This window comes from Polistes fuscatus, unplaced genomic scaffold (genome assembly GCF_010416935.1).
Source record: "Polistes fuscatus isolate 324 unplaced genomic scaffold, CU_Pfus_HIC Scaffold8, whole genome shotgun sequence".
Lineage (NCBI taxonomy): Eukaryota > Metazoa > Arthropoda > Insecta > Hymenoptera > Vespidae > Polistes > Polistes fuscatus.
In genome coordinates this window covers 8,752,202-8,778,519 of record NW_025113162.1, presented here as the reverse complement: position 1 = coordinate 8,778,519, position 26,318 = coordinate 8,752,202, and the positions used below count along the sequence as shown (strand labels likewise).

General features: G+C 28.2%; 5 protein-coding genes across 8 annotated transcripts; 3 read left to right on the top strand and 2 right to left on the bottom strand.

Moving 5' to 3' along the window:
* The first annotated feature begins 7 nt into the window (after nucleotides 1-7).
* Nucleotides 8-1,428, top strand: LOC122525141 (translational activator of cytochrome c oxidase 1). Its single transcript, XM_043647779.1, has 4 exons — nucleotides 8-286; nucleotides 537-786; nucleotides 862-1,021; nucleotides 1,114-1,428. Exons 1-4 carry the CDS (start codon nucleotides 106-108, stop codon nucleotides 1,324-1,326), a joined length of 804 nt encoding a protein of 267 aa, XP_043503714.1. The 5' UTR covers nucleotides 8-105; the 3' UTR covers nucleotides 1,327-1,428.
* Nucleotides 1,429-1,676: 248 nt separating this feature from the next.
* On the bottom strand, nucleotides 1,677-4,397 carry LOC122525055 (transmembrane protein 64). Its single transcript, XM_043647619.1, has 4 exons — nucleotides 4,095-4,397; nucleotides 3,130-3,716; nucleotides 2,888-3,049; nucleotides 1,677-2,755 (listed from the first exon to the last, which is right to left on the bottom strand). The coding sequence occupies exons 2-4, from the start codon at nucleotides 3,676-3,678 to the stop codon at nucleotides 2,591-2,593; spliced, it is 876 nt and encodes a 291-aa protein (XP_043503554.1). The 5' UTR covers nucleotides 3,679-3,716; nucleotides 4,095-4,397; the 3' UTR covers nucleotides 1,677-2,590.
* Nucleotides 4,398-4,757: 360 nt separating this feature from the next.
* LOC122525058 (AP-2 complex subunit sigma) lies at nucleotides 4,758-6,948 on the top strand. Its single transcript, XM_043647622.1, has 4 exons — nucleotides 4,758-4,917; nucleotides 5,320-5,469; nucleotides 5,568-5,741; nucleotides 5,842-6,948. The coding sequence occupies exons 1-4, from the start codon at nucleotides 4,915-4,917 to the stop codon at nucleotides 5,941-5,943; spliced, it is 429 nt and encodes a 142-aa protein (XP_043503557.1). The 5' UTR covers nucleotides 4,758-4,914; the 3' UTR covers nucleotides 5,944-6,948.
* Nucleotides 6,949-8,565: 1,617 nt separating this feature from the next.
* Nucleotides 8,566-13,896, bottom strand: LOC122525054 (casein kinase II subunit alpha). 4 transcript variants are annotated; one of them, XM_043647615.1, is made up of 8 exons: nucleotides 13,704-13,896; nucleotides 12,250-12,481; nucleotides 12,011-12,122; nucleotides 11,703-11,915; nucleotides 10,987-11,181; nucleotides 10,460-10,811; nucleotides 10,257-10,334; nucleotides 8,566-9,438 (listed from the first exon to the last, which is right to left on the bottom strand). In XM_043647615.1, exons 2-8 carry the CDS (start codon nucleotides 12,342-12,344, stop codon nucleotides 9,323-9,325), a joined length of 1,161 nt encoding a protein of 386 aa, XP_043503550.1. In that variant the 5' UTR covers nucleotides 12,345-12,481; nucleotides 13,704-13,896; the 3' UTR covers nucleotides 8,566-9,322. The 4 variants fall into 4 exon arrangements, with proteins under 4 accessions (XP_043503550.1, XP_043503553.1, XP_043503552.1 ...); XM_043647618.1 differs by having other exon boundaries at nucleotides 9,353-9,438; nucleotides 10,241-10,334; XM_043647617.1 differs by lacking the exon at nucleotides 8,566-9,438 and adding an exon at nucleotides 9,698-10,040 and having other exon boundaries at nucleotides 10,241-10,334.
* A 924-nt stretch (nucleotides 13,897-14,820) lies between these two features.
* On the top strand, nucleotides 14,821-20,383 carry LOC122525059 (meiosis-specific coiled-coil domain-containing protein MEIOC-like). The gene is made up of 5 exons (XM_043647623.1): nucleotides 14,821-15,071; nucleotides 15,826-17,548; nucleotides 17,919-18,151; nucleotides 18,379-18,544; nucleotides 20,164-20,383. The coding sequence occupies exons 1-5, from the start codon at nucleotides 15,006-15,008 to the stop codon at nucleotides 20,373-20,375; spliced, it is 2,400 nt and encodes a 799-aa protein (XP_043503558.1). The 5' UTR covers nucleotides 14,821-15,005; the 3' UTR covers nucleotides 20,376-20,383.
* Nucleotides 20,384-26,318: the final 5,935 nt, after the last annotated feature.

Here is a 26,318-nt window from a genome sequence, read left to right as displayed (position 1 = left end):
ATCATAGAGAGAGTAAATAGTAATCAAAAGTGTTGTCTGTGACAGCTGCTATTTCAATAATAAACAATTAAAAACAATTTTTATGGACTTACAATATTAAATAAAATGAATCGAAATTTACGTACTTATATTTTTAATCGAAATATTTATAAATTTTTCGAAACAAGTAAAAGATCAGCAGGTCATAGCAAATGGCAGAATATAAAACATATAAAAGCAGAAACCGATCAAGCAAAATCTATATTATTTATGCAATTAAGAAGAAAGATAAGAGACGCTGTTTTTGGTATTTATTACATATTTTTATATTATTTTGTTTTTACTTATTTACTTATTTATTAAAATAATATAAGATAACCTTAAAAAACGTAGAGATTATTTAATGTTTCAAGTAAATTATATTTAACAAGTATTTCTGTATCTTATAGTCATGGCTACATATTGAAAGATTAAATATAAATTATATTTTTTATTAATTGAGAGAGAGAGAAATATAGAAAAGTTAAATGTTATTAATTTAATAATTTAATTTGTAGAGGGTGGTGGCAGTAGAAAACCAACAATAAATCTAAAATTAGCACGTGTCATAGAACAATGTAAGAAATCAAACATGCCTATGTCAACGATAAATAATATCCTAGATAAAATAGATGCTTCTAAAGAGAAGACTCAGTCTACTATGCTTCAAATTCAAGGACCAAAAAATTGTATCATGGTTTTAAAAATTGTGACAGATAATATAACAGAGACAAAAATGCATATTAATACCGTACTAAGAAAAATCAAGTAAGATAGCTGAACGAAGATTAAAATATGCACCTTTTAATTATTAAAATTAATATATATGTATTATTTAAATAGCGCTAAGACTTTACAAGGTGCGATAAACGGTATTTTCGACCATAATGGCATTATAATAACCGAGGCAAAATCTACATTGGAAACAGCAATGGAAAATGCAATAAATGTTGGAGCTGTAGACATTGAAGAGATAGAGGAAGATGAGAATAAATATTATAAGGTTGTGTAATTTATCTTATACTTTTGAAACTATTATTGTTTACTTTAATATGACTATCTCTTTTTAAAATATTTTTTTCTTTTCTGTTACAGTTCAAATGTGATCCACAACTTTTGGTAAAAATAACAAACCAATTGAAAAATCTTGATTACAGTATCATTGATACGAAGGAAGAATTAATTCCATTATTTAGTATAAAGTTAAGTGACGAAGATCTACAAGTAGTTCAATCAGCTCAACAGAAACTATTAAGAATAGATGAAATAGAAGAAATATATGATAATGTAGACCGTAATAACTTATGAAGTTAAATATTAATTATCAGGGGTATCAATCTGCAGTGTAAATGGAGAATTACGTGTATATAACGGCAATTAATAAAAACGAATATATAGTTATAAATCAAATCAAATAAATATTTTCAACATTAAACTTTATATGACCTAAATACAAAATTTTTACATTATTTATTTATGAATAACATCAATTAATTTCATATACGATCTTTTACGTTATATCAAGTTCTATATGAAATTATTCATATACATAATATATAGATAAATAAATAATATTATAAATGCATTAATATAAATTATAAATTTAATTATACGACACTCATTAAGAATATTTCAAAATATTGAAAAATAATATACAATTTGGCACAAGAATTGTTTCAAATATATTTTTGAATAAATCTTGGTTTCCGTGATAAGAAATTGAGATACACATATGTATATATTATTTAAAAAATGCAATACTTCTTTAGAATCATTTCTGTTGTAACGTTAATATTATTAACGATAAAAGTTGTATCATTACTCTAAAAATACAAATAATCTGTTTAATTTGATGCATCTTCAAAAATACTTCAAAACTGCTGTATGCGACACTCTTTGGATTATTTAATAATATTTTCATTAACATTATTATCGTAATAAACTTTAAAGAACTATTGAGAATGCTAATATCATCTTATATGTATGAAATACATAATCAATAATTAAAGGAAATATATTATAAACATATAATATACAAAATATATGTTTCTTTCATAAAGAATTACATTTTTTTAGATTGTAGAGACTTTTTCTATGTAATACGAACTAATCGAGCTAAGGCGACGTAACAATGATGTATACTCGGAGTTTCAAAAAAATAATGTCTAAAGTATTAGTTATTAGATAAATAATTACAATATTACATTATGCAATAGTCTTTAAAAGTTAAATAGAAAAATAAATAATAACAATATCAATTTGGATGTTAGAACTAATTTATACACTTTTGGAAGCTTATTATTTGTATATATATATAAATCATTAGAAATGCTTTCTGAACATAATAGATAATAAAGTAGTTAAAAAAACAAGTTAACGCATATATAGATAATTCTTCTATTCTCATAGAAAAAATATTAACTCCTTATACTCTATACACTAATATAAGTATTATATAGTGCACTTATTCTTAGCAAGATTATAGAGTGAAAAGAATTAACATATCCTCTTTTAATCATGAAAATATACTAATCGTATAGTATTAATAATGATCATGGATATAATGGAGCTATCAAGCAATGAAATTTGTTAAAGTCATTTTAGAATCTGGCATAATATCTAACAAATAGTGAGGTGTATCAGTCATTGATGCAAGATCAGCTTCCAATAAGGCCAACTGTAGTTCTCTGCGTGCTTTTTGTACAACATATACCATAAGAGATACTCCTACTAATATCTATAACGAAAGGCTAAATTATTATTCTTATTATATTTATTAATTCTCTTATATTTTCGTGAAGAGAGAGAGAGAGAGAGACTGTGTAATCTATTAATTTAGTTGACAAATTAATTCTGAAAAGTAAATTACCTGGAAACAGAAAACAATATAGCCGGTCGCTGCTGTTGACCTATCTTCTAGTACATCTTGCATTGATCTTAAACTGCTACCTAAATAAACATTAATGAGTTGGGCTGGTAATAAACCCAATGCACTTGCTACATGATAGCGAATTCCAGTTATGTTGCTAACCTGTATCATGTAATAAACATATTTAAATATTACATATATGTACGACATAGGAAAAATATATACGTTGCTATAATACATACAGCAAAGATTGTATTTTGTAGGCCAAAAGGTATCGGCGTTAATCTTGCGAAGAGAACAACTTTAAAAGCTTGTGGTCCTGAAATGACTCTAAGTATAGCTCTTGCAGTATCACTTTGTAACAGTGCTCCAATTGGCAGTTTAGAAGAGAAAGCACCCAAAGTAACATGTGCTATAGCAATACCCAAATTTGCGGAAAGAACAACCATCATTATGCCTCGCACAATACCAAAAAGATAACCACTGGCAACAATAAGGAAGAGATATCCAATTACGATAGGAAAGGAAACCACAGTGAACAGTGCAACAAATATGACCGTGATAATCCAAATATTCTGGTTTTCTATCCAGAAGAGTAACACCTTGATGTAATCTCTACATATGAAAACTATAGCTCCTAGAAGAGCTAAAGTTGCAATGGTAATTGTAACGTAGCATACAGAATTTGAACTGATACAGTTACAATGTATAGACGTCGGATGTTTAGATGAATGCACACAGGTTTCAACATGTTCTATATCTATTATATCCATGCTCAATGTATTTATCATATATATCCATAATTAAAATCTTCCTTCCTTATCATAACCTAAGATCAAATTATATTTGTTTATAAATATAATATATATTTTCATTTTTTAATAATCTTATAAAATTTTTAATGTATTTTATATATATATATACACATATATAAATTATTTTGCAAATAAATATACATATAAATGAATTTGATAAAATGACATGGAAACGTTTAATCAGTAAAAAGTTAGAACTTAAAATATGGAACATATTATACCTATATCTCTGTTGTTTCTTGAAAAAATATGATATATTTATAGTTTGCTATCAAAATGTATATATATGTATAAAATAACATAAAATCAATATTCATAAATATTAATGTAAAATATTAAAAACGCAATATGCAAAGATGTTAATAAAATACAAATGATACTTTTCTACTTACTTTCTAACAAAGAGGATATGCTAATCTTCATCATATTTTTGTTGTTGGTCTCACATATCTTTATTCATAATAAATGCTCACGTAATATTAATGTAAATTAATAAAAATATCGAAGACAATGACAGCTTAGAAAATATAGTTCTAAGCTAATCTAACCTAATATATCCTAACATGACGTTACATGATAATCATAATATGATCAAGGAAAAAGGACGAAAGTAAGCGGAACGACTACGCCTCGAGTTCTAACTTTCCTACGCAAATCTGCCATCTATGTGAAGAAAACATTCTAAATAATAACAATATATATAAGTGAGAAATACAAATACGTATCGTCATTAAAAATAAGTACTATTAATAAAGATTTCTTTTCTTTTGTATCTCTTTGTTGATTATTCAAATGTAGAATCTATCTAAGACAATTTAAGCGAATAACCAATACTGAAACGAGATGATTTCTCTTTTAACTAATTGCAATAAAACATTGAAAATAGGAAGAAATATTTTTTGGTATTATTTTCAAAAACATGATTCGATTATAGGTTATAAATTACAATAGTTTCTATTGATCTAACGATTATAAATAGATATCGATAATGATTACGATGGAATATTCGATAAATTACAATTGTTACGTTTGATAAGTTCAATTTTCGATATATATCGATACTGTCTATGGCCGCGAAACAAGATAGCCACAGAGGGTGGATATTCGACAAATGTCATCCGTAGTAATTAAACATTCCAAGTGAATAGGATTAAATTTACGTATTAAATTATTATAATAAAATATTTTGAAGTAATTACATACTCTAGAATCATGGCAAGTATTGGAGTGAATAGATATTAGATCTTTTGAATTATTTTTTGTCATGCCTATAACCTTATTTGACATATTTCTCGTTCATATTTAAATATAATAACTGAACATCAAAAAAGTAATTCTACACATTGTATCTGTGATTAGTTTTAACATATATTTATATGTGACATTTTTACAAATGTCACTTTGGGTTATTCAACTAACTCATATTTAAAAAATCGATTTTTTCCACTATTACCTTATTGTAATAATCATTGAAAAATTGAAAGAAAAGAAGATAACTTCAATTGCATAAGGGTCATCGAAGTGGCTTAATTATATTGTAAATTATCAATTTTATTTATATAGGTAAGTCACAAACAGCAATAAATTATATTTAAAATATTCAATGATTTATTCCAGATTCGTTTTATTTTAATTCAAAATAGAGCTGGTAAAACTAGACTTGCTAAGTGGTATATGAATTTCGATGACGATGAGAAACAAAAATTGATTGAAGAAGTTCATGCAGTAGTTACTGTTAGAGATGCCAAACATACTAATTTTGTAGAAGTAAGTTAACAAATGATACATTTGTAATGTGCCTTACTATAATAATAAATTAATTTTTCTTTCCATTGATCTTTAAATAAATCAAATATATGTTTTAGTTCCGCAATTTTAAGATTGTCTATAGACGATATGCAGGTTTATATTTTTGCATTTGTGTGGACGTAAATGATAATAATCTTTGTTACTTGGAAGCAATTCACAATTTTGTAGAAGTCTTAAATGAATATTTTCACAATGTATGCGAATTGGATTTGGTGTTTAACTTTTACAAGGTAACAATTGTTGCTTATCTAATTTTTGATAATAGTAAATTTTTAGAATACTTTTTCTTTCTCTTTCTTAAGTTTTATCAATGATGTATTATATTTGCAGGTGTATACGGTGGTAGATGAGATGTTTCTAGCTGGTGAAATTAGAGAGACCAGTCAAACTAAAGTGTTAAAGCAGTTATTGATGTTAAATTCCTTAGAATAAATCTATTTATAATGTATCGTCTACTGATACTTTGAAGATTGTTTATTTATCATGAGAATTGATAATCGTTTAATTTACAATGCGTTTAAATTATTGAAAATAATTCAAGAATATAGCTACGTTATTCATAATCTTATAAATAAATATCGTATTACGAAAGCACAATAACAATTATAAACGTAAGTTTACTATTCGAGTGTAATATATGTTCCTATTTTTTGTCTTATTTATGAAACAATACATATAATTAAAAAATATCTATTTCATTATAAATTCTTTTAAAAAAATAATAATTCAAATTAAATTAATTCAAAGAGACGAGAAGATAAATTGATGGTTTATAATTGAGATTATATCACAAGTTAAATAAGAGATGAACACGTTTATTGTTTAGTTACAAATGAGATTGTATTTCCTTTTCTTTTTCTTTTTTTTTTATTTAATTCTACAGAACACTCATATCTCAGTGTCGTTACATTTTTTTTCAAGCAGAAATGTTATGTAATATTACCGTGTTATGTATACACACTTTCTTTGTGCATATACAAAGAATAATCATCTATAATCGTATGTTAGTCGATGTTGTTAATGTGTGTGTGTACCTGATGTAAAAAATATTGTTTTAAAACATATGATATAAGATGCGAAATGTTTAATTTCTCGTATTCTATTAAATAAGAAAGAGAGAGAAAGAGAGAAAGAAAGAGAGAGAGAAAGAGAGAGACATCGGTTCTGTGCACTTTGGCAAATTTTATTGTCATATCTCAACCATATTAAAATATTCAGCAACCATTAGGTTTCCTTCTACACATGACCAAAAAAAAAATATATTTATCATAATATAGGTTTTTTCTTTCGTGGCATTTGATACAACAAAAATTGATTGTAGGATCCAGTTAAAATGATAAACGAAAATACTCGTTTGTTTCTAGAGAATTTCTTTTGTAGAAAAAAAATAAAAGTCTGAACGATACAGAAAAAAACTGACCGATACATAATAGTAAATGATCGAGCAACTTTGTTCTTTTTCCAGATACTCCAATATCCCCAAAATTAGTATGTATTTATATAGTAATAATATAATGCAAAAGAGAAGCTAGCGCAATATATTATTTGTCATTTTTGTCTTGACAATTTATTATTATATCTCAAGTTAATTTGCTTATTTAAATAGTAATTATTTAATATATTTTTTCTATAAAACTAAACTAGATTATGATAAACTTAACGTATATGAACAGGGAGGGGGAGAGAGAGAAAGAGAAAGAGAGAGAGAGAGAGAGAGAAGAGTGAAAGAGAGAGATATCAAATTTGGGCGAAATAATACAATAGCGCCGTTTTGCCATTTATGAAGGACTAAAATTAAATGCCTCTTGCCATGTGCGAGCAATGATAATTTCGTTAAATGGCAATAAAATTATCCTAAAAGAAATATATATATATATATATATATATATATATCTCTGTTATTAACGGTTACTTTCATTGCGTACACGGATTATTAATTAACTGTTTTTTCATCATTCTTTACGTTCTCTCATTTTAAATTAGTATTTTTCAATTTTTAATGCATTCGTCAATCTACATTTCGCTGTGTGCGTGCGCAATTTGTAAAATACATGCACACACACACAGCATGCACGCACATAGAAACATGTACAGTATGGTAATATTCATACATGAAGAAGAAAAGATTTAAACGGCGCAGTGACAATAAAAAAAAAATGCTATTTCGTAGATACAACACGTTGAGAGAACATTTCTCCATTTCATTTTGGATTTAAAAATTTCACCACACTCCGCTTGATACCAGTCAACGTTGTTTACATGAAAATGTACAAATAACATTCGATTGATCTTTTTTCTATGAACAATTATTATTATTATGTATATAGGAACTGATAAATTTCTGTCAAAAATAGTACGAAAATGATAGCAGCATGCAAGTGGAGTGTGTTTCATTATTACTGTACATTGTTTACAAGCATGCCCCTCTTCATGATTTTTTGACGACGAATTATTTAATGTGTGCTTTTCTTTCATATATTCATAGGATAATCACGTGATATCGGTTTACATGACAGTCGGCTAGATGATTAAAAAAAAATCAATAATGTAAAATTATGTTTTTAAAAGACGGACCAAACGCGCCAAATGTACAAGTATACACATACATATATAATGCCATGTTGGGGGATGTGATCTAATTACGTATATTGATAGTATGTAAAAGAAGTTCTGTCAGGCGCTATCTCATGCCAAGTTGTTTTTGGTAAAAGTACCTGTGTATTTGCTTGAACTAAATAATAGCATGCATGTTATCACGAGGAATTCTAATCTTCTGATGAATCTATTTTTGACTTTTGGTGATATCCCAAGAATAAAAAAAAAAAAAAGAGGCCAAAGAAAATCATCATCTTTAGTCAAATACGAAAAAGAGAAAGACCACGACGAAACGTACATAATCGGTTAATTGTTGAGAGATCTCTATGTGTCGAATTTATCTTACATTGCACTTCCAAATTGATGGTTTCCTAATTCTTGTAGAATAATGTGATGGCCGACCAGCGTCGGTAGCATCTACTGCTGGATGCACAGGTATTCACAGAGCACAAAGAGTACTTGGCTATAACAAACATTTTATTCAACTATCATTGTGGTATCAGATATAAACGAACATTTTTATCATCGTTAAAAGTACTAAACCGAATGGCCTAAGGTACGCGTATAAGTGTGAGCGTGTGAAAAAACTGTGTATGAATGTGTATGTATGTGGTTGTCGTCTCATATTTCTGCCACTATAAGACGTCCATGTGTCAGCATTAACGTGACCACCCCTTTTTCTTTTTTAAATAAAATTATTATCTACGCGCATTTCCTTATGCGTCATAGACTCGACACAAATGCGATAACAGCAACGTTAAAAAATATAATACAGTATGGGGCAATTACAGAATGGAAAAAATAATACATTCTTTTGTATTTGATATCACATACAGCCCGGGCCAATCTGTACTGGACATGTATCTTATTTATATTAGATTTTCGTACTGTAAACCTTTTTTTACTTCGCGAACTTCTACTTACGTACATTGTGAATATCGAATAATTTTTTAAATGTTCTTGTTGTCGTTTCTTTTTTTCTCTCTTTTTTTTTTGGTTTTTTTTTTTTTTTTTTTTTTTTACAGATCTTTCAAAGAGTAATGGGCAATGTGAGATATCTCAGTCTTAATGACGGGATCGATGAAGCCGTTGTTACAAACCAGAATGATTGTGGTGCAGAGGAATATGTAGTTGACGATACAATATATCTGCTGTTGCTGTGTTGTATTAGGATGTAGACTGGGAGTTAGTGTATAGTTCAGAAATACTGAACTTATTAAAGTGGACGCAGTTCTTCCAAGGGCATCAGAACCCCACTTGTAACTCCGTCCATACCTCCCGATCCATTTGTTCCATGAACTGGTAAGCTGTTCACAGTCATGCTACGGTCATCTGCAACGACCTTCTAATTAGCAAATTTATTTGAGTAATAGATGTTTGAATTATTTTAACCCAATGAAAGATATAACAGGATTTTTATGGGTATTAACGAAAAAAAGTGAAATTAACTAAATACACGCACACATACATCATGATATATATGTGCATATATGAATATAATTTACATATTTATATATACAAATCAATTTAAAAAGAGATCTTATGGAAAACAGTAATTAATACAAGGTATCAATACATGCAAAAATGGTAGTAAAGTTTTGAAATTGTATATATATATCGATCTTTACAATTGTTATTAACATAGGAATACTAATAAAAACATGATTTTTTAAAGGAATGTCGTACTTAAATCTACAAGTGATTAGTTTGAATTCGTATTTAATTACAATTATTTCTCAAAGAGTTAACAATTTTATCTCTTAATATAATATTCTTAAAATAAGATTAAACGTAACAACTATATTGTATTCTTATATATTCCAACATTCCTCTTAGTTGTTAATATTGGTATTCCTATCATTTCTTTTACTATTCATATACACATTTTGTTTTTATCGTATGATATAAATAGAATGGTGTCTACAATTTTCCACCTGGAAGTAGTTACGGAAAATTCAGAAATATTTCTATTAATATTACAAGATCATAAATTACAATAAGAGAAAATATTATGTATTTTATATATTTAAAAAATAAAAAGGTATATATATATGTTAGGTATGGATAGGATATATAAAAGATTTTCATTTCTTAACATATGAATAAAAATAGTTGAAATTTGTGTGACATTTACCTAGGTTGCTACTCACCTACAGGCAATGAGCCTGCCATGGGAGTAGGTGATGATGATACCATATTTAATCGACCCTGTTCTTTTATTATGGGAACTATAAATTAAAATACAATATATAAATATTTCATTCTGCTAATTTTCGGATAATATACGAATTAGCTTGTAATGAAGTATTAATATTTTTCATATAGTTACTTTTTGTTCGTTTAATTTACTTACAAAAATAAGGATGGTCCATAGCCTCACGTGCCGTGAGTCTTTCAAAATGGTCATAACGCAATAGCTTGTCGAGAAAATCAAGACTTTCAGGTGAAACTAAGTGTTGATTTTCCGAATGCACGAAACGTTCCCAACGCTTACGCGAGTGCCTTCCTAATATGTCATTAAAACGAGGATCTAATTCGATATGATATTTATCAAGATATTCCAATAGTTCTTCAGTTCCAAGAACTTTTGCGATTCTAACTAGTTGGTCGTAATTGTCATGTCCATGAAAGAATGGTTCTTTTCTAAAAATCATACTCGCGAGCATACAACCCAACGACCACATATCTAGGGAGTAGTCATACATCTAAAAACAAAAATAATATTTCTCATTTTATATATGCATATATGTGTAATATAATATGAAAAATGAACACGTTGACTGCCACGTTGGTCACCCATGACATAAAAAAAAGCTGACATATAAACTTAAAATAATTTTAAAGAAAATCATAAAGTTGATATTAATTATAGTAACCCACCTGATAATCTACAAGAAGTTCTGGGCCCTTAAAATAGCGTGAAGCTACTCGAACGTTGTATTCCTGCCCAGGATGATAAAACTCTGCTAGGCCCCAATCAATTAACCGCAATTTTCGGTTTTCATGGTCTATCATAACATTGTGCGGTTTTACATCTCTGTGCATTATACCCATGCTGTGACAGTAGTCCAATGCCTACGTAAAATCACAATATTCCGAAATATTATTACGTAGTCTTATATTATATTCTTTAGATTTTTCGAAGTATTTATTATACTATATTTAACTAAACTATCACAAGAGACACTTGAAATGTTACAAAAAAAATAATTAAAATAGCAATTTGCACATATTATAACAGAATAACTAACTAAAAAATAAAGTTGCTACTTGATAATTTACTTTTTATCTCATATTCACATTTTATCTCTCAGACAATTAATTTGAATATCTATCTAAATTTAAAATATTTGACATAGTTTGAACACTGAAAACTGAGGACAAACTGAAACATTTATTAATTGTTTTTCTTTTAATGTAATACTTATAGATTCATATCTTAAAAAATAAAAATAATAAATAAATATAGATATGAAATAAGTATTTGTCGAGCTCTTTCTTGATCCTACATAAACACCTACATCTATCAAAACAATAATCTCGAAGATTCTGCATGGATTGATATTTGGTTCCATTGCAATTAATTATACACGCACTTTTAATAATTCGTAGAGGTAGTATCTTATGTCGTAGTCTGTTAGAGTCTGGTATAATTGTTTGAAATCTGTGTTGTTGACATGCTCAAAAATCAGTGCCGGCGTCCTTGATACTGGATCTTTAACAACTGCCTGGAGTGTAATTATGTTGGTCCCTCCTTTAAGATTTTCTAAGATTTTAATTTCCCTTTTTATTTTCTTCTTTTTTACAGGCTACAACGACAAACAAATATTATAATTAATAATATTATATTATTAATATATTTTAATATTATATTAGAAAACATATTGCACATTATCTATGATACCTTCAAGATCTTAACAACACATTTTTCAGTGGTCGTTACATTTATGGCTTCAAATACTTCACTATACTTTCCTCTGCCAAGTTTTCTTACTAACTGATAATCATCTTGCTGTCTATAGAAAGAAAAGAAAATACAAATGCGTTACATTGAGTTAACTTCTCGTCTTATGTTTATTACATTTGATTATAAGTCATTATTGATTCAAGAGTATAAATATTAAGTATTATTTAATAACTTACCCCCAATCAACAACGTATGATTCGTAATCCCAATAGTCTCTAGATTTGTGTGAATTCACTTCTGCATAAACTCTTGCTCTACTTGGTAATGCCATTTTCTCAAGTATATGTGTGTTTCTATTTGGTTTATCGACAGTTGCACTGTCTTGACCAACTTCCGAATTCTTATTGTTACTAATTAATCTTAGTTTTCCACTTGTCCACCCACAAGCACGTGCTAACAAAAGTAAACCTAAATGACGAACAAATAATTAAATAAAACTACAAATTTTAGATCAAATTGTAAGAAAATAATATGTTCTATGAGACAGTTAATTATAATTTTATATAATCTAATTTAATGAACTATGGATTCATGCAATAAAATGGTAGCAAATAAATATGACAAAAAAAATTTTAACTTTATATTTGGATGAATATAAAATAATTTATATATATAGATATATAAGCTTTAAATTGTTTATTATATAAATAGAACATTTGTGTATAAAATGTATATTATTTTTTATAAAAACATATATTCATTACTTTGTACCAACAGAACACAATGAGGACAATAGACCATTATTATTACAAGTAATTCAAAAATGCATTTTTTTAAGCAAATTTTAAAACTTAGTATCAAAATGTTCTAAGGCATCTAAGCCGTAACAATATTTGGCTATTAACTTGTATACAAATTGAAGAAATACTACTTGATTGAAAAATAACTTATGCGTTAATGTGCACAATAATTATTGCTGAAATTCTACATGCTTAAGCTTATTAAAAACTTAGTCAAATTACTCTATTAGTATCTATGTTATTTATATAAATATATATATTAGATGCGTATGCGTTATGTATAAAATTTTAAATGATCCAATGTATGTCGATAGTGTTTAATTCAATGTGCAAAATGTGTTAAGAAATGGTGTATCGGTTGATTAACCATAGAATATAATTAACAACATGCATTAACGAAGGATAAGATAAATATAAGAATAATAGCGTAGGATTCTCATTAATATCTTAAGTTTACGCTTATGATGAAAAATATATACAATTAAGTAGAAGCAAAGATTTTTTTTGAAGAAGAAAGTATTTTATGAAGTAAAGTAAAATTGATTAAAAGAAATGCAACAGTATCTAATAACAAAGTAAAGTATATGTAGATACTTATTGATTATAAGATATATAAGCCTTATATTTGGTTGAAATACTTATTAGAGTTTCTCTATTAAAAAATGTCTATTTGGTAAGATTATTTGTAGTAAATAAAACTAAAGAATATATAGGCAAATAAAAACGTGCGGATGGTTATTTTTTTGGATTATGATTGAAATGTAAAAAATATTCTATTATCGGCGCATGGAGTAGAGGCATGCACACGCATAAGACACGAACACACATGTATGAAGAAAATCACACGCCATCGCGGTAGGACAACCGATGTTAGCTTATTTCGGGCTCACCTAAAGCATTCCGCGTCCAAATTTTGACTCTTTTTACTGCAATAGGATTCCTAATTAGTTGCAATATTAAGAAAGTTGCGTGTGGGATTCCTGAGGCCGCGTGAGCTTGACAAACTCGAGATTTTTACGGGCGGCCGGCTTCTCAAACGAGCGAGGTCCAAGATGGCAGCCGGCACCCAACCACAAACTTACAAACAGTAGGTAGAAAACGACTTCAATTTTATTTTCGATGCTGCCAACGAATTAACTTTATATTATTCCTATTAATATACAAATTTATATATATATGTATATACTTTTACCTATTATCATTTATATATAAGAAATTATTATTGCATCGTTTGAAACAAGATTTTTTTATTCAAATAATTATATACAAAGTTTATAAATATCGAACCAAATCGATTGTTTTTTTTAAAACTTCTGACATTGAAGAAGTTCTATTTTTTTAACAAACGAAGTTACAATAATATATTTATTATATCTTTAATAGTATATAATAATCATTAAAAATTAAAATAGTTATATTAATAGTGTTAAACATGTAATATTTATTTATCTATTAGTATTTAAAAAGAAAATAATAAGGTAAATCGTAACTGTTAATACCAACCATACGATTTTCATTCGATTTGAAATTTGAATTTTAAATTATTTGGAAATAGTTAATCAAATTAAATATATATTCCATAACTTCAAAGAGTATATTTTTATTGTATGTCATAAAATCTTCATCTATATATATATAAGATAAAAAAATGAAATTAAAATGGCATTGCGTTTATAATAATTATGTAAAAAAACGAAATAGAACGTTTTCTTTTACTAAACAAATAACAATTTTAAAACAATCTACTTTATATATTATGTATATACTTATATATACATGTACATAGTTTTAATATAATTAAGTGATTTTAAGTTTCGTTCTAAAAACATTCTTTTCGTACTCGTTTTCTTTGTTTTATTTGTATCACTTGATCTTTTTTTTCGCGCGCAATTTTTTATGGAAGAAATTTACTAGTCTCTCGCTTAATAACTGATATTCCCTAGGATCGAACCGTTATCATTGGACGAAAGAAAACCGTTATATAAAAAGTGAGAGGTGAGAGTAAGTAGTTCGCGGGGTATAATCCATGTATACGGGCCCGCAATGCTGAATGTGTAAACGTCTTTTTTATGCGAATAGAAATGCAATCTAAATTGTGTTTTCAGAACGTATACAATAGGCAGGCAGGAGCCGCATGAGTGAAAGGGTAATGACGCGCAGAGGAGCTCATCATCAAAGTGTTTTTTTAACAAATGGCTCTATCCGAGGTGCACGATGTAGCTACGATTATTAGCAACAATCGTTTCAGTGTTGACAAGGTAAAAATTCTTTTTTCAACTTTACAAATCGAGACACTATTGCGAAGTTTGACTTTTTACACTTTTCTTAGCTACAGCGAAACAAATCATTTCGATCGAGATACTTTAGTTCTCTACGAATAACGAATGACAATTCGAAGAATCTATTTTTATTGCATTTATTTCTTTTTCAAAATCGTAGTATTACTCGATGAACTATTTAAATTTTAATTAGACATTCATTTAAATCTTTTCTAATTAATAAAAGTTTATCTTTGTTACATGATACATCGATACGATTCTCCTTATTCGTTGTAGGATAAAGTTTCGCGATTGTTTCAGATTTAAAAATCATTTGCAATAAACAATGTACCGTTTACTTCTGTTAGAACAATCTAGTTAAAGAAACATATCATTTAAGTTATTCAGATTGTATCAATTCGAGTTTTTATATAATTATTTTTTTTATTTTTTGTCTAGTTATTTCATCATCACTTCATAATAATTTATGTTCAAAATTGAAAATCATTTTTAATATAAAATTAAACATTTTATTTATTGAGTAATATTAATTAAGAGATAATCTAAAGATAGTCTTCTTATTTTTTATAGATATTAAATATTTTATTATTTATATTTTTAATTATTGAAATGACTTTATAATTTTAAATAACAAACTAATTCAAATTATATTAAAATGGCACACTATATTTTTGAACTTCCCATTGTATTTTAGATATCGACGATTTAAAATCTTTGTCATCTGTTTTTTTAGATGAATTTGGAAGATGAAGACAATCAAGATTTAAACAATTCAATGGTTAATGATTTAGTTTCTAAAATTCTTGACGATGACTCTACCATCAATGATCATACGTATAACAGTAGCTATAATAGCAGTTTTCCGTTTTTATCATTACCTCATTTTTGCAATGCCGATAGAATGGAGGATAATTTAAAGATTTCCCAAAATGATGCCATTGATTGTAATGATCACTATCAGCTGAACAAATTGCTGAACAATAGTTGTAGTTCAACTATAATCGATCAAAATTCTAGTAATCTTTGTCAAGAGTTAAGAACGTTAAGTCTGAACGGATGTATGGAACAACCTGTTATAACAGCAGATCAAGGAAATTTGTATACTAGTGGAATGATAGGAAGCGGATATAATAGTAATTCTCATCAATATGCTGTGCACTCTACCAATGAAAGTTGCTGTAGTATAACTAACCCGTCAGTTTGTAATAATTTATTGACATCAGATGAAATAAATTATACCAAACAGTCTTCTAGTTGGCCAGAAACTTTAATGACTCCAGTGACTACGCAAGATACGCTAACAAATTATCAACGGATTAGATCGTCTATCGATTCGGATTTAAATTTTAATGATGCTTTAAATTTAGCTTCAGAATCACCAAATTTGGCTGTTATGAATGAAGCAGTATACTATAATAACTTTAGATCAAGCGCACCTTTGAATTTACACGATAATCCTACAGTTGCGACTCACGATGTGTACAATATGACTGGAAATAATCAAACTTATAGACCAAGCTCGGCAATGATAAATCTTAACACGGATGCTTCTTTTGGAACAAGTTCTCCGTTGCAGCATTTCACATCTAGCGATATAACTCTGCAGAATTGTTTTGGAAATAATACGCAACACAATAATATTGCAGAGTACAAAGATTTATATGAACCTATTAGATTAAGTACTGGAAATGTTACTATGAATAACGAACAAGTTTGCTTATTACATCAACAAACATCTAATTATCAGTTAGAACGATCTGTGGACCAAAACCATAAGCATCCAATTGACTGTTTTCCTTGTACTAATGAATACACTGTGCCATCTATTAATGATTTAGACACAAATGAGAATATTTGCATTAGTAGTAACTATGACCATAGAACTGATAATAATTTATTAAAAATTATAAATACTAAGCCAAAGACTAACGAAACAAAAATCTACTCCTCTATCGGTTTTCCAAAAAATATAAGTCCGCGAGATGAGAATGAGGCAATAGTTAAATACGAATATCATAATTATCAACACAACATTACAAAGAATGTGGAGAACTTGAAAACTTTGTCGCAAAATTTTACGCCGTATCACAAGGATTTAAAGCAATCTCATGCCAATCCTGCATACAAAATGCAATCATTTGGTTCATCTGATAAAGTGGCTTTTACATCAAGAAATCGCTTGACCAATAAAATTAATGATTCTGCTCTTGGAAGAGATGTTTTTAATTATGTCGTTAAACAACATCAAATTCCAAGTGTTCAAAATATATCTAATATTCCACCACCTGATATAATGTTTAATTCAACGCTAATACCAAACATGACTACTGGAAGACCTGGATTATTTTCTCCAATGATGCCAGTTCCTGTTCCATTTCCTATTCCACCTATTTATTCTGTTTTATATGGTGGAGGACTCAACCTTAAAGGCAGTAATACCATAGCAAGACGTACAGGTCCCTCAAGTATATTACATCTTAGATTAGAACAAACTTATGAACAATTTAAACAATTAGAAAAAGAAAGAAAGAAATGCGAGGCTGGATTGGCTGGCTCAGTTTCCTGGAAAAAGAGTAACCGTGCAATAATATACCAATTCCACGACTACAAGGAAATCCATCAAGAGTAGATCGACTAATTATTGATATAGCTACGAGAACATGCCCGGGTGATCACGTTAATAACTAAATTTTTGCTGCATGTACTAGATTAAAAAATTGTTAAATTATTTTATAAATATATTTCATTATAAAAATACAATAACTCTCTCTCTAGTTTAACATGACTCAACCTTAAAGGCAGTAATACCCATAGCAAGACGTACAGGTCCCTCAAGTATATTACATCTTAGATTAGAACAAACTTATGAACAATTTAAACAATTAGAAAAAGAAAGAAAGAAATGCGAGGCTGGATTGGCTGCTCAGTTTCCTGGAAAAAGAGTAACCAGTGCAAATAATATACCAATTCCACGACTACAAGGAAATCCATCAAGAGTAGATCGACTAATTATTGATTATCTACGAGAACATGCCCGGGTGATCACGTTTATAACTAAAGTAAATACTACAATTATATTGATTTTTGCTGCATGTACTAGATTAAAAAATTGTTAAATTATTTTATAAATATATTTCATTATAAAAATACAATAACTCTTCTCTAGTTTAAAGACATTTTTGAGAGAAAATGAAGAAAACTTGTGCACAATTAAATAATTATATTTGATAACTTTTTCTTAAATTATCTATGAATAATACATAATTGCATTCATTTTCTCTATCAGATGGAGTGCTTGCGTGGAAGTTCAATGAATCAACGTATACACAAGGCAATGCAGTATTGGCTAGAAGCAATCAAATTTGTTCAAGAGTGTAGAAAGCAGGAGATCGCTAATGCTACCAAACGTCAAAAAGAAAATCCTCACTGCATTCTCGTATATAACGATAATGGTAAGATATATTTTTATTTGTTTTGTCCATGATATTGTGTTATATAATACACGAATTATTGCACAGCATTGCTTTCGCTAAGGAGCTCGCTCATGTGTCTATTGGTGTAACTCGATATTGTTATGGTTCTATCAATATTCAAGTGCTACCCGGATCCGTGTAGCAAAAAACATAATACGGATGATCACAGACACAACGGTTATGTGAGTGGCATATATTTTTTTTTATTTTAATTATTTTTATTTTATTTTTTTTTTATAATCCTGTCTGTATTCAGAGTATGTTTTTGATGATGATGATATGATGATGATGATGATGATGATGATACATATGTGTCCTGTTAAGTAATTGCTTCTTATCACACATTCTATATCGAGTCCATGACCCCTTTACATCTCGATAAAATTGGGGTGCTTTGAAATAGATTTTTTGTAGACAAATTTTCTTAAATTAGATCCAAAGAATAGCCTGAGATATTAAATGAAATTTTATTTCACATAGTTTGAATGAGAATATCTTTATATGTATAAATAAATTAGTGGTAGATATATAGTACTTTTACATAAAAAAAGAAAAAGATAGATATCTGCAACATTGCATTTAGAAATCACATATATTTTTATTTAAAGTTTATTCTTTAGAATATACTTGTACTTGTCATGATCGTACTATAACATTTATATGATTCTTATAAAAAATGCATTAGCTTACCATGTAGCAGTAGTAGTTTGTTAATAGTATCTTTTAGTAATACATGTTGCGATCAAAATATGTAAATTTGCCTAAACCAAAAGTCACCAAAGATCTTCCTGATATTATGTTTACGATATATGGTGTATTATATATAAACACACAAATAATATATATATATATATATATATATATATTTATGTATATATTGTTTTATTAATTCTCTTTTATTTGAACAACATATTTTTTGAAATATGTAAAAACAGTAAAAAATATGAATTTCTTGTGTACATAAAATCGATGCTCCTTATATTCAAAGAAAAAAAGAAAATTAATGTAAGTCTTCAATATAATAATGTAAGATATAAATAATTAAGAAAATCATTGTGAATATCATTAAAATATCATTGATGTAATATTCAAGATGATTATTTTCAGGTATTGTGTATCTCACTGCACAAAATTCCATAGCATGTTATCAAAAAAAGAGGTTTATTTTCATTTTTTTAGGTATTTCTGATATGTTCAAGTAGAATTATGAATAAATCGATATCTTTACATTATTAAGAATCATGAATTTTTAGTATAGCATGTTAACTTTTAGGTACATCATAATTTATTGAATATAAATTTTATAAATAATTTTTTTTATGAAAATGATTAATATTATTTTAATTTTGTATATATCTATTCAATTTTTAACAAATGAAACTTTTTTTTTTTATCAAAGATAAATAAAACCTTTTAAAATGTACTTTTTTATTATCAAATTTCCAAATCTTGAGATATACTTGAACTTACATTTGTATTGGTACTATTAAATTGTAATAAATATATTAAAAGTTTGTATTAATGTGAAAACGGAAAATCATTTGCAGATAACTGATGGGAAATAGTATATTTATGGGATCTATTTTTTCTGCTTTCAGATATATTAACTCTGGCCAACAGTGTTCATGAATTGACAAAGGCATCTCGGTATGCAAGAAGCGGTATGTACAATGCAATGCAAGCCACGTTGTTGTGCGATTTGGATTTAGAGAAGAAAATCGTTGAGACTTCTACTGATCCAGTCCTTGTGATAAAGCGTATTGAAAATCAGAAAACTGCTAGTACTAGCAATTTTTCTAATAATAATTAAAGATTTCATAAAAATTCTCGCTTCTACATCGGTTGATAACAGCTTTTTATGTATTTAGCATTCACAAAGATTTTTCAATGGCTTATAGGAAATGTTTTTTAATAATCTTCTCTTTAAAACTTAGAATGGCACTAAATACAAAAGCTACTGGAGAGCTAAGTGTGTTAACTTAAAGGGAGAGAATATTTCCACTTTTATTAGTTCACATCTGTGAAAGCTAAGTCTATTAACTTTTTACAAGTTGTTTGTAACTCCATAGTTTTTTAATGTGTATTCAATACTTAATATCTTATAATATAAAGAGTGTTTATGGAGTATTTTGATGTGCACAATTAATTGTCCGAGTGTACATCACATAATTGTACGTAAACTTTGCTTACTTGATGGTACTATAGAAAGTAAAATGAAAATAATGCCGATTTTCTTTATCAGTCATTGTAGAAATCATGTATTTCTTTTCTAAATTCATGGAATTTTTTAATCGATACAAACAAAATTCTTCCTATGCAAGCATCTCAAATGATTAATAATTGACTGTTACTCAGTTGCGCCATAGGATAAACGATCTAGGCTACATTTTATCAATATTGATTTAGATAATAGGAAATAATATTTTAGACTAGTTCAATGTGGCCTTCCTTAAATATATGACCCAGATGTGTATCAAGTAGACAATTCCTTCGAAACTTTAGGTGATATTATATATTCTCCAATACTTTAAAAGATCAATATTTATAAAGGTGCAATCAGATTCATTTCGATATATGCAACGTTTCTGTTGTCTTTAAAATGTAATTCAAATGCTAACTATTGTACTATGTGCATTATTCGTGTAGTACATATACTTAAGATACGTTGGTTGCATATAAGATTAATGCGCAAATTAGGTACAGAGTATTCACTGATGAACGCACAATCACATGACATTTATGTACACGTGCTAAACTTTTCATATATCGTCCATTTACACATATCTGTGTGCATAGATGTAACATAATCTTGTGAGTGTGCATAATAACAACGAGATGATATTTCTGGCAAGCAGAGATGTCTTAGTAAATTAGTAATATAGTAATTATAGTACATTGAAGAGTAAAATATACAATAGCGACACATTGTGTTGGCTTCTTTGATGCGAGTCGTTGGGTCTGTGTGATCTTAAAACTGCCTTGAGCATCTAATCGGTGTTAAGGGAATATTTGAATAATTTAATTAAAACATTATACTTGGTAATGTGCTATGAACAAAATATTTAAATGACCTAACCACTGCTGCCTGATATAGTATAATGCATATTACATAATTAACAAAATAGGGTTTGCGAAATATAGTAACGGCAGAGAGAGTTTTAGATATATCATTATTTAATGGATAATAGATGTAGTTCAATTACTTACAAAACATTACACATTTCTATCGATGTGTATGCTTTGTTTTGTTTTTTGAGGTACTTAGTACAAGAATTTTAGAGATAAAGTACATTTTTCTTCTTTTAAGAGCACATTTTTGGAAAGATATTATATACGTAGTTTAGAAATGTTTAAATATATCCTTTTGAAGGATTTAGCGCGGGATATTAACACGTCTTGAAAAATAATATGAATATGTATTTGTAATTCAGGAATTTTCTGCATTTACTCCATTTTTAAGAATAAGAGAATAATGAATTCCTTAGATCTTCTAGAATATTAGGATGTAGAACGGTTTCTTTTTTTTTTCTTTTTCAAAGCTATAGAAGATACAGTCGTATCTTCTTTCTACTAATATCACATCCGCCCACTTTTAAATGCAGATTCACTCAGATATGACGTTGAAATGTGGAAGCCTACACATGCTTTAAATTATTATTATCTGTGTCGCTACTGTATATCATTTTACATCATGACTTTAGGAAAGTATAAATTTAGTTGATATATTATAATGCTTAACGAAAGCAGTTGTTTTTTCACGTTATATTTTATTATTAGTTTTACCTCATGTTAAGTGAAACCTCTAGTTTCCAAGACTTTATATATCTGTTAGCAAACTTGCTACGCTTAATTATGGTTGACTTTAACCAGGGATGTGAGGTCAATAGGATTTCACTGCCCAAACATATATTTATGCACGAATGAAATGAATTATAATTAACGAAAAGGGAAGTTTCCGTTACGTCGATAAAATTTACATTTATTTTATTTCGATTTCCTATGGCCTCATAATTCTAGCTAATCATACAAACGGCAATGCTATTTTTGTACAACTATGTTTAACAATTTTATGAATATCTAAATGTTGGGGCCAATCAGATTGTATTTCTGTAAAAGCTAATTACCACATCCCCAGTTAAGGTTTAATCTGTATAAGAAAATACTTATCATTCGGGAGCATGCATTATTTATGTATTTGTATATAATTGCAAGGATTTCTAAAGCAATTGAAACAAAAAAAAAATGTTGATAGATATGTCTTCGGTAGCGTGTATAGTATGATTGAGTGGTCGTTTCAAATGTTGAAAGTTGTGTTTTAGTTTTTCAAATATATATAATCAGGGAATTTCTTTTATTAATTTATATTGATTTTTCTTAATATGATCTTATATATGAATATTATTATTGACTGTTCAACTCTTTGTCCAAAAATTGTTTGTAAACTCGTCGATTGACATTAATGCAGATATGAAACGTTGCAATACTACAATACTAGACTGTGTTGCATTAGTTTATACAATAATCTATTGCCTATTGCGTAATATTAGCTCACAACTTGCCACGGAACAAGTCTTCTCTTCAATATAATCAAGGACATGAGTTGAACATTCAGTATATTAACGCACGTGATAATGTTAAATAATTTATGCTCTTTGTTGATTTGAAAATAATTAGAAAATAGTGAATGATTAAACATTAAGTCTAACATAAATCGTAATAGGCGACACGCGCACGTACAAACATGTGCGAGAGAGAGAGAGAGAGAATTATTACATTTTTATTAAATTATTTATAATTAGCATGTGTTTGTGTTTTTTTTTTTTCTTCAGCTTATCATAGGGAAGTTGTAAATTGTAAAAGCGCAAGCCTATATAAATTTGACTGTTTCTAGTAAATTTCTTGTTTTATTATATTTGTTTATATTATTATTTACTCGATATAAAAATGAAATAAAACTCGCACGCATTTCTCCAAAGTATATACGTGCTTATAAGAGTCATAATGTTGCATTATACATTTGTACGACGATTGATTCCATTGTTGTCATACTTTATACCAATGATTGCTTTTCTTATCAATTTTACGACCTAAGTACTTACTTATATTCATACGTATGATATCGAATGGAAAGAAAAAAAGAAAGAATAACAAATGTTATATAATATATAGTATTTATCTCTTTCACATATAAATAGGCATTAAATTTTATTGTATTTACGGGACAAGGAGGATATGCACGAGGCAAAATATGAGTCGGTGATTATGAAAATGGCCTAAATCGTAGATATATTTGCGTTTGAATTATTTTATAATTTTAATTTTCTATAGTAACGAGCAGAAAAAATTCTCTTAAGAAAAAAAGAAACATTTAATGTAATCGTGCAATCTGAAGAATAACGTATTCTATCAAAATATGTTCTTTTAATATTTTAAATAACTTTTCGATTATTTTCATAATTATCGGCTTATGTATAAAAGTGCACCCTCCACGGGCATGGCTTTGGTTTCTCCATCCTCGAGTGAGACAGAGAATGATTAAATAAACAATATCGCGTATTCATTTTTGATACGATATACCTATTATTACGATCGATTACGATAAAGGATAGTCTCTCTCTTTTGTTGATCGAAAAGAGAATAAAATTTCATGTAAATAAGGTGCCTACGATAAACGAAAATGTGCGATTTAAGATTTACGTCTTTTTCCGGGGGAAAAAAAAAATTAAATTAAACAAAAATTCTATTCGCCATTTTGATTAGAGACAATGGGATTTTAGCAGACGTTAAAGAAAGTTTAAATCGAGATCGACGTTTCCTCCTTCTTCTTCTTATTATTATTATTATCATCTTTTTTTTTTCTCAGCGTGCATTAGAATTTTAGGTAGCAATTTTTCAACGATCGCTCTTTCTCCTATATAATTAGGGTGGGTTTTCTTTAAGGGGAAGAAACGCGCATATCCTATGAAAAGAATAATGAAAAAGAAAAAAAAGAAACGTTAATATAATATCCGAAAACGAAAGTATAGCCTTAGGGAGATACATACATGCATACATACACGTACACATACACGTACATACGTATAGAAATACATACAATTACATAATAGATACAAGCTCAAATTTGATGGAAGAAACTGTATCGAAAGTTCGTAAACGATAATAAGAAGTAACGTTGACAAGCCGATCGAATAATAATAATAATAATAATAATGATAATAGTCATAACATTAATATTAACAATAATAATAATTGGTGTATGTATTACATTGCGTAACATTAAATAACGATCGACAAGAAGAAAAAAAGAAAGAAAGAAAGAAAGAATGCAAGAATGATATTGTATCTAATACGCATTACACATTATATGGTGCTAGTTGTGACATAAACGAAGAAAAAAAAAATAAGGCAATGCTTTAAGAGAAGTTTCCTTCTGCGATTGTCGTCATACATTGTAACTGTGATATCTATAATGCCAATTTGTATATAGCTATGCAGTTCTTACGACAAAAGCTCGACAAAAGCTCGACAAAAGCTCGACAAAAGCTCGACGAAAGTAGCCGGTATATTTTATTTATTATTCCTTCTTTTCTTCTTCTTTTTATTTTTCGTTATTATTATTGTTTTGGGTAGGGGGCCGGGTGGGTGTTTATGTTTTTTAACGATAATTTAATTCAAACTTCGAGTATCCTTGCTTTATTCGTGTGTGCATGATGTGGAGAGATAAGAGAATGATCCTCCCACACGTTTGGTACAAAGATACGTTTGTGTACATTGCCGTACGTGGATGGTCAATTGCGTACATAAAACTACTACTATTACTACTATTACTAATACTATTACTACTACTAATACTACTACTATTACTACTACTACACGAAGTACACAATGATTGATACAATTGATATTTGTAAAAATCTTTTGCGCATTTCTAATAGCTCGAGTAGCATTATTTTCTTTTGCACTTACACAAATACATACACACGCACGCACGCACGCACGCACGGACTCGTTATATTCTTTATCGCATAACATGTATCAAAGAGAATATTATTTTGCACTTAAAGTCATTTTAATTTAATTAAAAAGTTAACGAAAGCTCTATCTTTTCTGTCGAAAACAGAAAAATAAGAAGAGATTCGAATTAAAAAGTTAAAAAGATGCGTAATTCTTGCAAGAGAATATACAAGAAGAAATCATCGATTAATAGCCAAAAGATCAATGTTTGTTATCCGCTATATATGTAGGAATATTTTGTAAATAGAACTTCCGAATATGTGACTGTTATATAAAATTTAGATAAAAATAGAAAAGAAAAAACGCAGATTAAAAGAATCGCGAACGTTTATCGAAGAAGCCGAAATGTGTGCGCAACGAAAAAACAAAAAAAAATATCTTACGCCTAAGTATATTCGCACGTTTAAACAAAAACAAAAACAAAAATATGGAATTGTTTGTTATTTTTGGTAAGGAATTTAAATCTACAATTAGAAACAATCAAAATCTGTCAATGACATCTTTCAATGCGCATTTTATTCTCGTTGTTCGTGCATTCGATCGATCGAATCAACGAACGAAGTATGTCAATGATGTCCAAGTATGAGCCTGATCTTTAGATATTTCTTAGTACATATACATATAACGATGTTAACTATTTAGGCGAACGAAATTAACAAAACGCATATTATTTCTCTAATTGTTTAATATATATATATATATTTATTAAGTTGTCCACTTTCGTGTGCGCGTGTTATCT